The 13,275-nt window shown below is 56.2% G+C and overlaps 1 protein-coding gene across 5 annotated transcripts in view; it reads left to right on the top strand.

Annotated features, from left to right (window-relative positions):
* ARHGAP39L (Rho GTPase activating protein 39 like) overlaps positions 1-13,275 on the top strand; it is a 42,756-nt gene that overhangs the window by 15,825 nt on the left and 13,656 nt on the right. For 4 of the 5 annotated variants that reach the window (XM_004946889.5, XM_046902963.1, XM_040650871.2 and 1 more), the window contains exons 2-3: positions 5,081-5,479; positions 11,590-12,919. In XM_004946889.5, coding sequence (XP_004946946.4) covers positions 5,081-5,479; positions 11,590-12,919 — 1,729 coding nt within the window. The remainder of the gene's footprint in view (positions 1-5,080; positions 5,480-11,589; positions 12,920-13,275) is intronic. The other variant, XM_004946888.5, reaches the window with a different exon arrangement.

Here is a 13,275-nt window from a genome sequence, read left to right as displayed (position 1 = left end):
CAGCTGGGACAGGCGCTAAAGACCTGTGGGCTTTGCTGCTGCACGGCTGTGCCACTGCTGTCTGTGGGTGGGAGCCGGGGTGGGTTGGGGCAACAGCGAGAGGAGGGCCTGCAGTGCTGGTGAGGGAATTAACGGGGGGCTGGGGATGGTGCAAGAAGCAGCAGGGCTGATGGGGCAGAAGGCCGCCAGTTTCTCATCTGGCACCTCCATCCAGCTTTGTGCGCTATCACCTTCTCTGGGCATCACGGGCTGTCTGCTGCCTCTCACCCCACTTCAGGGCGCTGGGCTCTTTTCCCCTCTCTGCAACACGCAGCTGCTGTGCCGGCATTCAGAAGGGTGTCCTGTTCTGCCCATGCGTGAGCTGAGCATATGTGCTCAGGCTTGGAGCAGCCGTTTGTGCTGTATTTTCACAGTCTGGTCTGTCTCCTGCTAGGCAGAGGTTGATTTGTTTGCACAATGCTTATTTTTGGAAGCAGGAGAATCTTTTAGGAACAGGCTGACATTATATTTATTTTAGTTCCTCTATAATTTTTGTTAGAAAGATGCGTGTGTATTCAGAATAAGTTCAGAGATTATATATGGGGGAGGTGGGAGGACAGGGTTGCTTTGGGTAATTCTTTTTCCTAAGACTTAAATTATAGCTTTCCTGGGCTTGGCTGAGAGGAGGCAGTGAGCAAAGAATAGACTGACTGAGCCAGCTGGTGGAGCGTTGCAGGAGGTGCTGGTGCTGGAGACCTCCTCGGGGGCTCTCTGCAACTCCAGGGCACGGATGAGTTTTACCGCCCTGTTCTGGCTTTGATGTGCACATCTGAGCAGCTTCCAGCCACTTTGGGGGGGGGGGGTCACACTTTCCTGCTCAACACTTACAGCAAGTGAGGCTTTCCTAAGTGTTGTCTGTCCGGGTGCTGCAGGTGCCTTCACCCTTTGCAGGGGCAGGGGTATGTGCACAGTGACGCTCTCAGCACAGCGCTGATGTCAGTCAGGTACTCTGCAGCCCATGGGGTTTCTGTGCCAGGAGCAGTGAGGCCAGCAGCTCCAGCATGGCCCCCACACCCTGCTCAGCTGCTGAGGATTCTCTGGGGCTGCACAGCGTTCTGCTCCCTCTCCTGGGCCCTGGTCACACTTTCCACCAGCAGTGATTAAGTGATCCGGACCGCAGGCATCTTGAGGACAAACCTTTCCTGATGCCAGCACTAGAGCTGTGGGGCACACAGGAACGTGGGCTGTGCCACTGCAGTGAGCCCTCCCGGGCTCCATGTGCCATGTCCCTGCCTCCATGGTCTCTGGCTGCATCCCAGTGTGAGGCGGTGGGGCCGTGCTGTGTCATGCTTCTTCCTGGGATGGGAACTGCTGGGGCGGTTGGCGGTGCCCCTGGAGGCAGCAGTGGTTCGTTTTGCTCCAGAGGGCCTCGGGGACCACAGAGCTCCTCAGCTTTTGAGCCATGTTAGGAGGAAATGAGAATCAGTACTGAAATGTCACTGGAAAAAAGCAGGAGTGGCTGTGGTCACCCTCTAGTAGATAAATGCTGGTGATGGGATCTGTCTCGTCTGGGGCTACAGCAGTCCTGCTGGGAGCTGCGGTTCTTTGTGCGAGGGCTGGGAGCAGCACCTCTGTGCAAGGTGTGGAGGTGATGCTGCTGCTTCCCTTCACACTTGCAGGGATCGCACTGCCCTACAGCTCCTGGAGCTCTTCATTCACCTGCAGACCAGGAAGGAGCCTCATGTACCCCGTCCTTTGAGTGCAGCCCTCCTTTCGTGCTGTTAACTATGTGGCCATGCGCTGACTGTACTCACACCATGGTTTCCTGGAGGCATTGCCCCAGAGCAGCTCGAGCAGGAAGGGACCCGCAGGGACCGTTAGCATCAAAGCCCACACAGCTCCACACAGCACCACTCTGAGTTCAGATTTCTGAGAGTGCTGACGAGGAGTGTAATTTCACAGGTGCTTCTCGTTGTTGTGGGACCATCTTTACGTCTGCTGGAGGCTCTTTGAGGCCATCCGTCGTCAGGACCCCACTCAGTATGGAGTCAATATTATGGCACGAAGCCTGGGCACTGCCTTAAAGGTGGGAACTGGGGGAACGAGGTGGGGCCCAGTGTGGGGCATGCAGGACTGCAAATAGCAGAACGTGGAAGTGAAACGGGAGATGAAGGCATGAGACCTCTCATTGCCTCCATGCAGAACGGTGTCCTTGCAGCTCACAGTGCCCTGAAGCGAGGAGTTCCCGTGGCTCTCCGTGGGGCTGGGCTGTCACCAGCAGGTGAAAGAGCTGGAGGTGGAGCTGGTGGGTGGAGGGAGGGCTTCATACAGGGGGCTGAGTGCCTTGGGCAGCGGTGGCAAGAAAATCAGCTGCCTGGTGGAGCAGTGGTTGTTTGGGTTCTTGGAGTTTCCCTCCTATTCCTTCAGGTGATGTTTTCCCCCATGCAGTGGCTGCTCCCTTCCATTTCTGGACCCTTCTGTTCATTTAAAACACTTTTGTTCTCTCCTGGACTCACGCTAGCGTTATGGTTGTTGTGAGAAGACTGACGCAGGAGATGTAAGCAGGACTCCTGGTGTTGTCACATGGGTTTGTATTACTCTGTAGCTGCTCCTCTCACACTGTGGAGTGGCTTCTCGTCCCAGCATGAATCAGGCCTGTGTGGTGTTCCCTGAGAAGCCCTGCCGTGCCCTTTTCCCGGGGCAGAAGCCCCAGGGATAGGGTGTCCAGCATCCAGGTTTCAGGGCAGGCCTGGAGTCCGTTCTGATCCTCGCAGAGCTTTGTGCTTTCCTAGCTTTGGCTTTGCTGGTAAAGCTGGGGGTGTTAGGCCCACCCGCAGTTCTGTATGCAGCGCAGCTATGCGGGCTGTAGGAGCCACGCTACGTTCTTTCAGGCTGTAATAGCCCTTTAATTAGGATTGTTATTTCTTTATTATTTATTGTCTTCCTTGCCTTCCTTTGCCAACCAAGGCCCCCGCAGGAGCTGCAGGCAGGACGAACCCAAGCTCACCTCTTTGTTTCTGAAGGAGCAAAGTCTGCAGATATAAATCATGCCTGTCCCAGGGGCAGGCGGGACGGAGCCGCACCTTGGCCTTTTACCTGCTGTGTTTGTGCAGTGCTCCATCCAAACAAGGTCTGCCCGGGGCTGCCTGAGCCTTCGGCCGAGCGCCGCCCTGCGTGGCACCGCACGGCGCTGTGGTTGTGCACAACGCGGCTCCTGCCGCTCTTTGCCCTCTGGCTCGTGGGGCACTGCACCTGCGGCCGCAGCCCCCACGGCAGCCCCACAGCCCACCAGCAGGTCTGCGTGTGAGTGCCTTCGGAGCCTGAGCGAGCGGCTGGAGCTGGGGCCTATTTGCAAACGCAGGGGCTTGGAAAGTATTTGTGTATTTACTTAGGATACAAAGGAAGCTTCTGAAACTCTCAGACAATAAAGGAGGATGCACGCTGGGAATGTGTTTTTGTTTTTGGAAGCAAGTGGGGGATTTTGTTGAAATTCCTGCTCTGCTGCGGTCCGAGCTCTGCTGCCCAGATGGGCGCCATGGAGCCTCGCAGCGCCCCTCGCACCGCAGTCTGTGGGGAGTGCTGCAGCCAAAGGCGTTCGGTCCCAGTGGAAGGGAAGTGGACCAAAGGCAGCACGGCGTTCCCAGCGGTGTGACGGCAGCGGTGCTGCTGTGCAGTGGCAGCGGGGGGCTGGGAGTGGGGCACAGGGTCCCAACCCACGCTGTGTCCAGGGTCTGCTGTGGGGTGGGCAGGACGAGGCCTTGTTTAGGTGGTTCCAGAGAGACTTCTTAGCCTCGTGGTGGGGAGTCTGAATCCATTTCTGTGTCCAAGTTACGACCTTATCTCTCTCCAGTCCTGTCTTTATCACGTCTTTCCAGAGTTCCTGATGTTATGTTCCAGACTGGCGTGGCAGCCCGGTGCTGGCCCCGCTCCAGGAATGTGCTCCTTGCCTTTCCTTCTCTTCCTTTACATGTGATTGTGATTGTACCAAACTCTTCAGCATTTCAATGTGTTCTGTGCAGATTTTTGCCTCGTTAAGCTCCAACTCGGTAATCCTCAGACCCAAATGGAAGGGGAGCAAAGAGGTCACCAACTCAAGGCGTCCACTTACGTGTCTTTGCGCGCAGAGATAAATGTGGGCTTGTTAAAACGGAAGGCTATAGTTAGCAACGCACACTCGGCCGTGGCTGAGTGCCATGAGAAGAATTCATTATTTTCAATAGCTTGCACTTAACAGAAAATAGCTGACCTCTCCTCCCTCCCGAGGAGCAGCAGTGTTGGTAGGGCTGGTCGGCGCCTCACATCTTTGCTAATCCTCTTGCTGGCAAAACAGACCCCAGCCGTTGTGCTCTTGGACGTTACAGCTCCAGAGCTCCGCTGGTCCCGCAGGGCGCGTTCTGCTCTGCCGGGCCAGCGCTGCGTGACGGCCTCCCTCCTCCGCCTCCCCCTGAGCCGTGTTCCTGCGGTGCCGTGGCCGTGCCGCGCTGCTCCGTGCCTGCCTTCCTCTCACAGCAGTGGTGTGCTGGGCCCGCAGCTCCCAGCGGCTTTGGCCATGAGCTGCCCACAGGTGTGGGTCTGAGTCCCCTTCTGAGTCCCCCCCTGGCTGCGCCCAGCCCAGCTGTGTCACACCATGATGGTTTCGGGCTCTCTGGCCGCCCATCAGCCCCGCTTTTCCATTTCCTTATCCTGTCTTCACTGCTGTCTCCTGGGATTTCTCCTGCCAGCGCCGCTGGGCTCTTCTGTCGCCCTCCTTTTCCTCTTTGATGCTGTTATGGGTAACACCCCTTTGCTGTTTGTGGTGCCCTCAATATCAGCAGTCACTGATTCGTTCCTTCTGTGCCCGTCGGTTCCATTGGGCTGTTCAGGGATGGCCATTCTAACTGCGTGCTTCCCACCCCCAGGCCGAGGCACAGGGACTGCCGGCCCTTAAAGTCAATTAGGGGAAAGAAGGCCAGACCCCACTAAACACTTACCCGTGTCGTTCCACGTTTACCCTTCGAGCTCCTGAGGTTGCACCCATGCTTGGTTTGCTTTATCAGTGTGGCTGAGCGCTGCTCCCCGACCCCCTCCTTGCCCACACTAACGTGGCTCTCGTTCCCCGCAGCTCGGACTGGGTGGAGATCATCGAGCCCCGCTCCCAGGAGCGGATGTACGTCAACCTGACCACCGGGGAGTGCGGCTGGGAGCCCCCCCCCAACCTGAAGGTGCGCCAGTCGGACCAGAAGCAGTGGTGGGAGCTCTTCGACCACAACAACAACCGCTTCTACTATTACAATGCCATCACGCAGCAGACGGTGTGGCACCGGCCCCAGGGCTGTGACATCGTGCCCCTGGCACAGCTCCAGGCCATGAAGCACAGCTCCCAGCCCGACTGCCGGGGCCGGCAGCACCGGGGCAGCAGCGGCAGCGAGGGCAGGAGCACCCCCATCCCTACGGCCCTGCTGCAGGAGATGGAGAGGGGCAAAGGGGACTGCGCCACCGACAGGAGGCCAGACACGGGCAGGTAGGAGAGCTTTGGTTTGTATTTACCAGGTCTCTGGGCAGGCACCGATGCGCAGCCCGTGCCCAGGAGGGTGCAGTGCTGGGGCAAAGCGCTGCCGGGCCGCACTCACCACCATGTGCCCTCCTTGTCCTGAGTAAGGCTGTCCCCTTCCACCGCTGCAGTAACACTTGAGCATCCACATTTTTGTGGGGTGCTGTAAAAACACAGATCAAAACGTGGTCGCTGCTCCAGAGCCCGTTATACTCAGCAGGACAAGAGGGGACAGGCTGCTCACTGCTGTGATGGGAGCTCTGGGATGCGGTGATTGGCACCTGGTCAGGTTTGCTGGGCTGGCCAGGGACATGGGTGGCCTGCTTGGCTCTTTCCCATCCCTGTTGGTACAAGCAAGTAGCTGTGCTCTGTCCCCTGCAGCCCCCTCCGCGCTGGCCAAGCTGTGAGCAGCCAAGGCAGAGGGGTCTGCTGGGGATGGAGCTCAGCTACTTTCTTGTATCAACCCTGCAACAAAAGAACAATAATGGGATGCTATTTGTTTGGCTGAGAGGTTTTCTTGCGCTCAAACCAGTCTGACAACAATCAAGATTTTTTCATATTGAAACTTTGCCAGCTTGAGCTGCACAAAAGCATTCCCTCTCTGGTCCGTGCTGGGATGGCCCCTCGTCGCCATGCCTCCTCTGTGCCCTGTCTGCATGGTCCTGCCATTGAGAATGCGGTGCCAGCAGCAGGGAAGGCTGTGCAGTGGATGCTGCTGAGTCAGGCTCAGGAGAAGTGATCCACCCAAGGGCTGGAGCAGTGCTTGGGCGAGCCCGGCACTCCTGTCACCCCTCGTCCCTGCTTCCCTCCTGCAGCATTTGGACAGGGTGATGCGTCAGGCCAGGCATCTTTCACAACTTGCTTTTGGGATTGAGGTCACATCGCTGTGTATGTGGAGCTGGAGAGGAGAGATGAGGAAGCCAAAATGGTGATAGCCTCATAGAGTGGCAGTTCTGGAAAATGTCTGCTCTGGAGAGCTGTGAGCTGAGGTTCATCCCTTGGCCACTGCTCCATGCGAGGTGCCTGGCGTGTTCGTTGAAGATCTGGTGATGCACTAGAAAGAGCCCAGGGCTTTACTGGTGCCTGTGATCCCTGCAGTGCCTCCTGCTGAGGGGCAGGTGCTGGGGAAGGTGCACAGCTTGTTTGGGAGCTGACAGTCTGCTTGGTCTTGTGTCACTTTTCCAGATCTCCACACTGTAAGCCAACGGCAGCTGCTTACAGATGTTTTTGTGAAAGGAGATCGAGCGTTGTTTCCCTGCACAGCCATCATATGTAGTCACTGCCATTTGCAAGCAAGCATTAGCATGCCTGGTTTTGGCATGGATAACACTTGCCCTTCCCAAATCTGACAGCTTAGGAGAGACTTCCTGTGTTTTTCTAGCTCGTAAAACAGCAAGGAGCTGAGCCCAAAGCAAAGGCTCCCAGGTGGGATCTGGTGCCCTCAGTAAGGTGTCTGGACTAGCAGCAGCAAAGGCTTGTCAGCTCTGCTGCCTGCATTTTTCTCCAAAGACAAACATGAGCATGTCCTCTCCTCCTTCGGCAGGAATACAGCTGTATAAACAGAAGGCAAATACGTTGAGTGCTCTCAGTAGCATTTGACATCTTTATAGGTACCTGCACCCGAGACCGTTTCATTTATGTCTCTAACGGCAGCATGGACCATTTGTTTTTCTTCCCTTTATGTTTGTCATCCCGTGATAGATGGAGAGGCCGGAGGAGCCCGGCGTGATACCCGAGAGGGGCCTCTTGCTGTGGAGAGCTGGGGGAAGGGATTTAGCCCTTTTTTTTTCAGTAATACTTTGCGGTTGAGGGTTTTTCTATTCTTCTAGCAGCCTGTTGTGTCCTGCCTTCCCCTCGTGCCTCCTACCAGTGCTGCTAAATCTAGGTGCTGCTCTCCACGACCTCAAGTGGAACAGGGATGCACCCACACCGGTGCACGCTGCTGATGACCGGTCCTTCCTCCTACGTGCCAGTCATGGCCTCTCCCTCACTGCCCTGCTGCTTTTCCTGCCCTCCCATCACACGAGCTCAGAGCGGGCTCTTTGGAGATCAGCCCAGTACTGTGCAGGCAGTGTTGGGAGGCCAACCTCCCCGTGGAAATGGCAGCTGCTTTCACTTGCTGCTGTCACTGTGGGAAAATGGCTCTCTGAGCCTTGAAAAGGATGCTGCTGGAGGAATGGCTGCTCTGAGAAACTGAGTTTGGTGGGAGATCCTGGAGGGAAGTGGTGGACCCGGGAACCCCATCCTGGCTGGGTGGTGTGTCTGCTCTTGCTCTTGCTCTGCTTTTATTATCCACCTCCACTGTGCAACCTCTGGAAGTGCTCCCTTGCACAGGCTGAGACCAACCTGGGTCTGAGAGCAGCCAGCAATGTTCTGGAAGTGTCTGGTGAGCATATGCAGGGTTTTGCCAGAGCTCCTTATGGTGCAGGGGAGAGAGCTGGGCTCGGGCACGGGGCACGTGGCCGGCAGTGGGGACAGGCAACACTCAGGCTAACATGGGGAGTGGGAGGAGGGTTGGAGAGGACGTGTGACACAGAGGTGAATGAGGCCCATGGAGGTGGCTGTGAGGGTCCCTCGGCCTCTTTACGTCTCTGCTGTACCTCATCAGAGGCCTGTGGCTCTCAAGTTCCCAGCATAAGTAATGCTGGTGCTGAGTTCTTCATAAAAGAGCTTAGAGGTGGGCCCATGCCAACCTCATGAAGTTCAACAAAGCCAAGTGCAAGGTCCTGCACCTGGGTTGGGGCAATCACAAGCACAGATACAGGTTGGCCGGAGAATGGCTTGAGAGAAGCCCTGAGGAGAAGGATTTGGGGGTCAGTTGATAACAGATTCAGCATGAGCCAGCAGTGTGCACTTGCAGCCTGGAAAGCCAACCGTATCCTGGGTTGCATCAAGAGAAGCATGACCAGCAGGTCAAGGGAGGTGATTCTGCCCCTCTGCTCTGCTCTTGTGAGACCCCACTTGGAGTACTGCATCCGGTTCTGGAGCCTCCAACCCAGGAAGGACGTGGAGCTGTGGGAGCAGGACCTGTGCACGGGGCCTTGCACGTGTCTGCCGAGGTGGATGTGGGTGGGTCTCTGCCAGAATCCATCCCCATGTCCAGCGTGGACACCATGGGCAGCAGCAGCTGCTGGGATACAGCATCCCTGTTCATTTGCCTTTCTGAAAGCACCAGGAAAATGACTGGGAAGGGCAGAGCTGAGGAGTGGGGCCTCTTCTGCAGGCTGCTGGGAGGGAAGAGCAAACAATGGGCAGTCCAGGAGCAAGCTGGAGACTGGTAAGAGCTGCTGCAGTTGGGTGCGGGCTGGGAAAGCCAGCGCCAGGCTGTGGTGTTTATATTGGAGCTGCTTGAAAGCATTCCTCGAAGGAAGTGTCTCAGGGGACGCAGCTGAGTCTCATGCTGGTGGCTTAAGAGCAGGCTGTACTAGGACATCTCCACTTCTGGCTCCTCTTCCCATCGGGGCTTCTGCTGCTCATCAGAACAAGGCTGAGCCTTTCTCCGTGCTGGGAAGTCAGGAAGTCCCATTTCCCCTCTGCTTGATCTTCTTGTTGTCAGGGGGTGAGGCTGGGGCAACCAAGAGCTCTTTCATGGTGATGGAAAAGCCTTTTTGGAAAAGCCTTGTCCTGTCTGTGGTGGTGCTTCTTACTGCTGCCAGAGAGGTTGGAGGTGACACACTGTGTCTGAGATCGAACTGGTAACCTCTCATATGGCACGCATTTAGGGATTTCACTTCTCCAGCACCTTCCCTTACAAAGCTCCTGGTCCATGGGAGCATGGTGGCCATGGTCTGGCTGGAGCAGCATGGCTGCATTGTCCCCATGGGATGTCCCAGTGGAGCTGAGCAGGGGACGCTCCAGGAATGGGCAAACGCTGGTCTGTCTGATCCTGTCTTAACAGCCAACTCACAGCCACAGCGAGCTGGGGGCAGCAGCAGCCCCTGCATGGCTGTGCCATGTGGCTCTAACACTGAGGGCCCACTGAAGTCATCCCCTTTTAGCAGGTGGAAGTGAGAGCAGTGGGCTGGTGCTGGGCTCTGCCAGCTCTGGAGGTTTCATAGGTTTCACCCAAACAAATGGTTTAGATGGAGGTGCAGGTGGCTCTTCTCCAAGCTGTTCTATCCAGGTGCAGCTCTGGGGACTCCACAGCCATGTCCTTTTGTCCTGAAGGTGAAGAATAGCTTAGCATAGCTTATGGACAAAGGGAGTGCTGAGTTTGGTGAATTCGGTTTTACACTCAAATTCTTCCCTCAGGGGAAGGCCAGGTGAGGGGGGGGACAGCTGCTCCCCACCCCTGGGAAGGACTCTGGGCACTGAGGGGCTGCCCATGCCTGCTGCAGTCTGGTCTGAGTGGGGAGCTCCTCCTCCCTGTTGGGTGGGTGGGTGTCAAAATGCTCATTTAAAAGCATACCGAGTGTTGCTGCTCTAGTTCTTCAGGTTGGTCCGGGAGCTCTTCTAGGAATAGCTGTGTTTGCAGCAGTGTGTGTAGGATGGATGCTTGAGCATGGAGTGGTGCATGGTGGGCTGCAGGGCCCCCTGTGAATGCTACCCCTCTCCCAGAGGATTGGGGTGTCCCAATGAGCCTTGAGGGGCCGGGGAGGAGTGCAGACGTGGTGAAGGTGGGTCCGTGTGCCTGTGCAGAGGGCATGGAGGGCAGGTCAGCAGCGAGGAGTGCAGAGCAGCTGCTGTGGTTCAGATAGGGAAGATGGCTTTGAAGCATTCTGGGAGCACATCCTGCGCACAGGCAGTGCACCCTGGGGTCTGTCCAGTGACACTGAGCGGATACGTGGACAGAGCGTGGGAAACTGGGCCAGAGTCAAAGGGACTTTTCCTGGGGAGGGCGGTGCCTTTTAAGACCTGAAACGCCAGGCTGGTTTCACTGCCTTTTCTCTGCCTTCTCAGAGCTCACGGGTACAGACTGAGAGCAGCTGCTCTCAGCGGGTTGATGTTATGCTGCAGAACGTGTCTGTGGGACTGGGAGGCTGCAGGGAGCCTGCTGGGTTGTGGCTGGTGCTGAGCATTGTCATGAGGCACTGAGCATCCCTGGCAGTAGAGGTTTGCAAAGCCTTCAGAGCTGTGTGGAGCCAAGGGAACGGGATCTGTGGGCATCTGGACCGTACTGCAAGGATCTACCTGATCTGCCAGACATCCTGTAAACCGGAGACATCCATCCCATAGCACCTCCTGTAGACCTCATAGGTTTTGCTGTAAGATAAACATGGATTTACAAACTTAGGCTAGAAAATAACTGTGCTCTGGAAGGGTTTTTATCATAGTCTGGAAGTCTGTAAAAGAACACATGGGGTTATTTGTAGAGCACCCCTCCTGGAATGCTGTTCAGCATGGAGAAGAGCAGGCTCTGGGGAGACCTTGTTGGGGCCTTTCAGTACCTACAGGGGCCAACAAGAAAGTTGGGCAGGGACTCCTAATCAGGAAGTGTAATGAATGGGAGAAGGGGGAACGGCTTTAAACTAAAAGAAGGGAGATTTAGGTTACGTGTTAGGAAGAAATACTCTACTATACGGGCACGGGCTGCCCTGAGAAGCCGTGGGGCCGATCCCTGGATGTCCTCAAGGCCAGGCTGGGTGGAACCCTGGACAACCTGATGCAGTGGGGAGGTGTCTCTGCCCATGACGTGGGGTTGGAATTGGATGTTCTTTAAGGTCCCTTCCAACCCAAACCAGTCTGTGGTTCTGTAATTTTTCCACTCGTTCCTTGAGTGCTTTAGGAAAGCTTATGGCCTTCAGCTGGTCGTTCTGTCTGCTGTTGCAGTTAATGAGCCTTTGGAAGAGTGGGTTGCTTCCTGTCTTGGCGCTGCTGATACCTATCAGGGTGCAGTAGGAAGAGCTTGTTTCATCTCCTTGTTCTGCTCTTCGTGACTCAGACTTTTCTTGTGTGTGTAGCGACAATGTGATCTTATTTCAGGAGGGGGGATCTCCAGGAAAAAAAAAAAAAGCTGTGAGAAGCCCATGTAGCTTGGGGAGTCTCCGTGTGCTTTGATGCTGACATTCTGGCAGAAGTAGAGGATAATTCAATTAATAACGTTCTTACATAATTCTCCATTTGTGTCTTTCTTCCTTTAGGGAGACCCCTACCCACTGGCAGCCTCTGCCAGGCACAAAAGCGGCCATGTTGGTCAAAGTGAACAGTTTAAAGCAGGTCCCCGGCTCTTCAAACAGTTCCCTTCATCTGCAGAGCGCCCCGGAGACCAACAGCCAGAAACCTCTTTCAAAAGCAGCCATATATGCCCAGCCTCAATCCGTGTCGCAGAGCCCTGGAGCCACAAAGCAAATACCTGCCGGGGAAGGAAAGCAGTCTATGCAAATCAAAAAGACGGAGAACGGCGGTTTTTGCCTTGTGCTGATGAATGGGCCGGCTTCTCAGACTCCTCCGAGGAGCCGGACAGGAACCCCCCAGCCTGCTTCCCCCAAGTACGCCTCCCCTGCACCTATATACGATGAGCCATCTTTAGAGTCTCCAATTTACGACGAGCCGCCGGTAGATATGGACACCGAGAGCGTGGGTGTGAGTGGGATGTCTCCACCGAGGTCACCAAGCAATAGCTTAAAGAAGCAGCTGCAGCCAACCAAACTGTTACAGCATCCAAGTGTGCAGCAGCAGCAAGCTGCAAAGAAACATGCAAGAAATCCTTCTTCCACTGAATACAGCCCAGCTGGCAGAGAATACATCAAACACATGGTCAACGTTGACCAGTCTTCCAAACCCTCCCACTCTGCCGCTGCAACAGCTGATGCCTCCACTAAGCTGCCTGGTCAGCTGGCGTCAAAGGACAGCTTCAAGCAGTCTTGGAGGATCTTGGAAGCCAATGTTCTCAAGAGCATAGAAGCCCACCACAGTCGGCAGAACAGCCTGCAAACTCAAGAGTACCCGACTGCTATCAGCCATCAGGATTCCGGTTATTCAACTGGCCCTTCTCCAAGCTTGAGAAAAAGGAAAGGAAGGAGGCAGGGCGCGGGTCAGGGGAGGCCCGGCTCTGTGGGCAGCAGCAGCGAGCTGACGGCTCTGAATGACAAGCTGATCGCTGAGATGCGTGCCGTGGTGGGCAGGTCAGCAGCCTGCCGGGGAAGCAAAGCCAGCCTCGATGCTCAAAGTCTGGAGGGCGGCATCCCCGCAGAGGGCGGCAAAGTCCGATTCCAGTCCGACCACCTGAAGAAGTGCGTCGGCCGGAGCTCGAGGGATGACGTCTCGGCCAGTAACAGGTCTCTGTACAGACAGGGCCTGGAGAGCAGGGGCAGCTTCCCCAGCGATATGGCTGCTCCGCAGGACACAGTGCGGCAGAAGAGGACTTTTGAGAAAGTAGATTCTTTGGAAAAGAATGTGACCGGCCGGGCCAGCTTGGCTTCATCAGGTGCCACGCGGCACTCCTCCCAGGTACCTCCCCATCCGCCCCACGTCAGCTCGTGTGTCTGCTGGAGGGTCGTGGTGCTGAGCCTGGGCTGCTCCGGGGGTCAGTGCGTGTGCTGCACACTGAGCGGTGCGCCTGCAGGGCAGCGAGCAGCTCATGGAGCGGCAGGGCTTTGTAGGCAGGGAGGAGAGGAGGTGGTGGAGGGGTTGGTGTGTCTGTGCAGCAGGTCCTCTGCGCTGCTGTGCTCCGTATTGTGGCCAGGAGGCTCCATTACGCTTTGTTCTGCCCTATGTCTAACAGCTTGCAAGTGAATCTCGGGGAGTGAAAGCTCAGAAGGACGCGGATGGGTCGGCCCAGGGGGTTAACTTGCCGCACCCTGTGGCGGCAGTGCCAGCGGTGCAGT

Source organism: Gallus gallus, chromosome 20 (genome assembly GCF_016699485.2).
Source record: "Gallus gallus isolate bGalGal1 chromosome 20, bGalGal1.mat.broiler.GRCg7b, whole genome shotgun sequence".
NCBI classification, from domain to species: Eukaryota; Metazoa; Chordata; class Aves; order Galliformes; family Phasianidae; genus Gallus; species Gallus gallus.
This window is presented reverse-complemented; position numbering and strand designations above follow the sequence as displayed.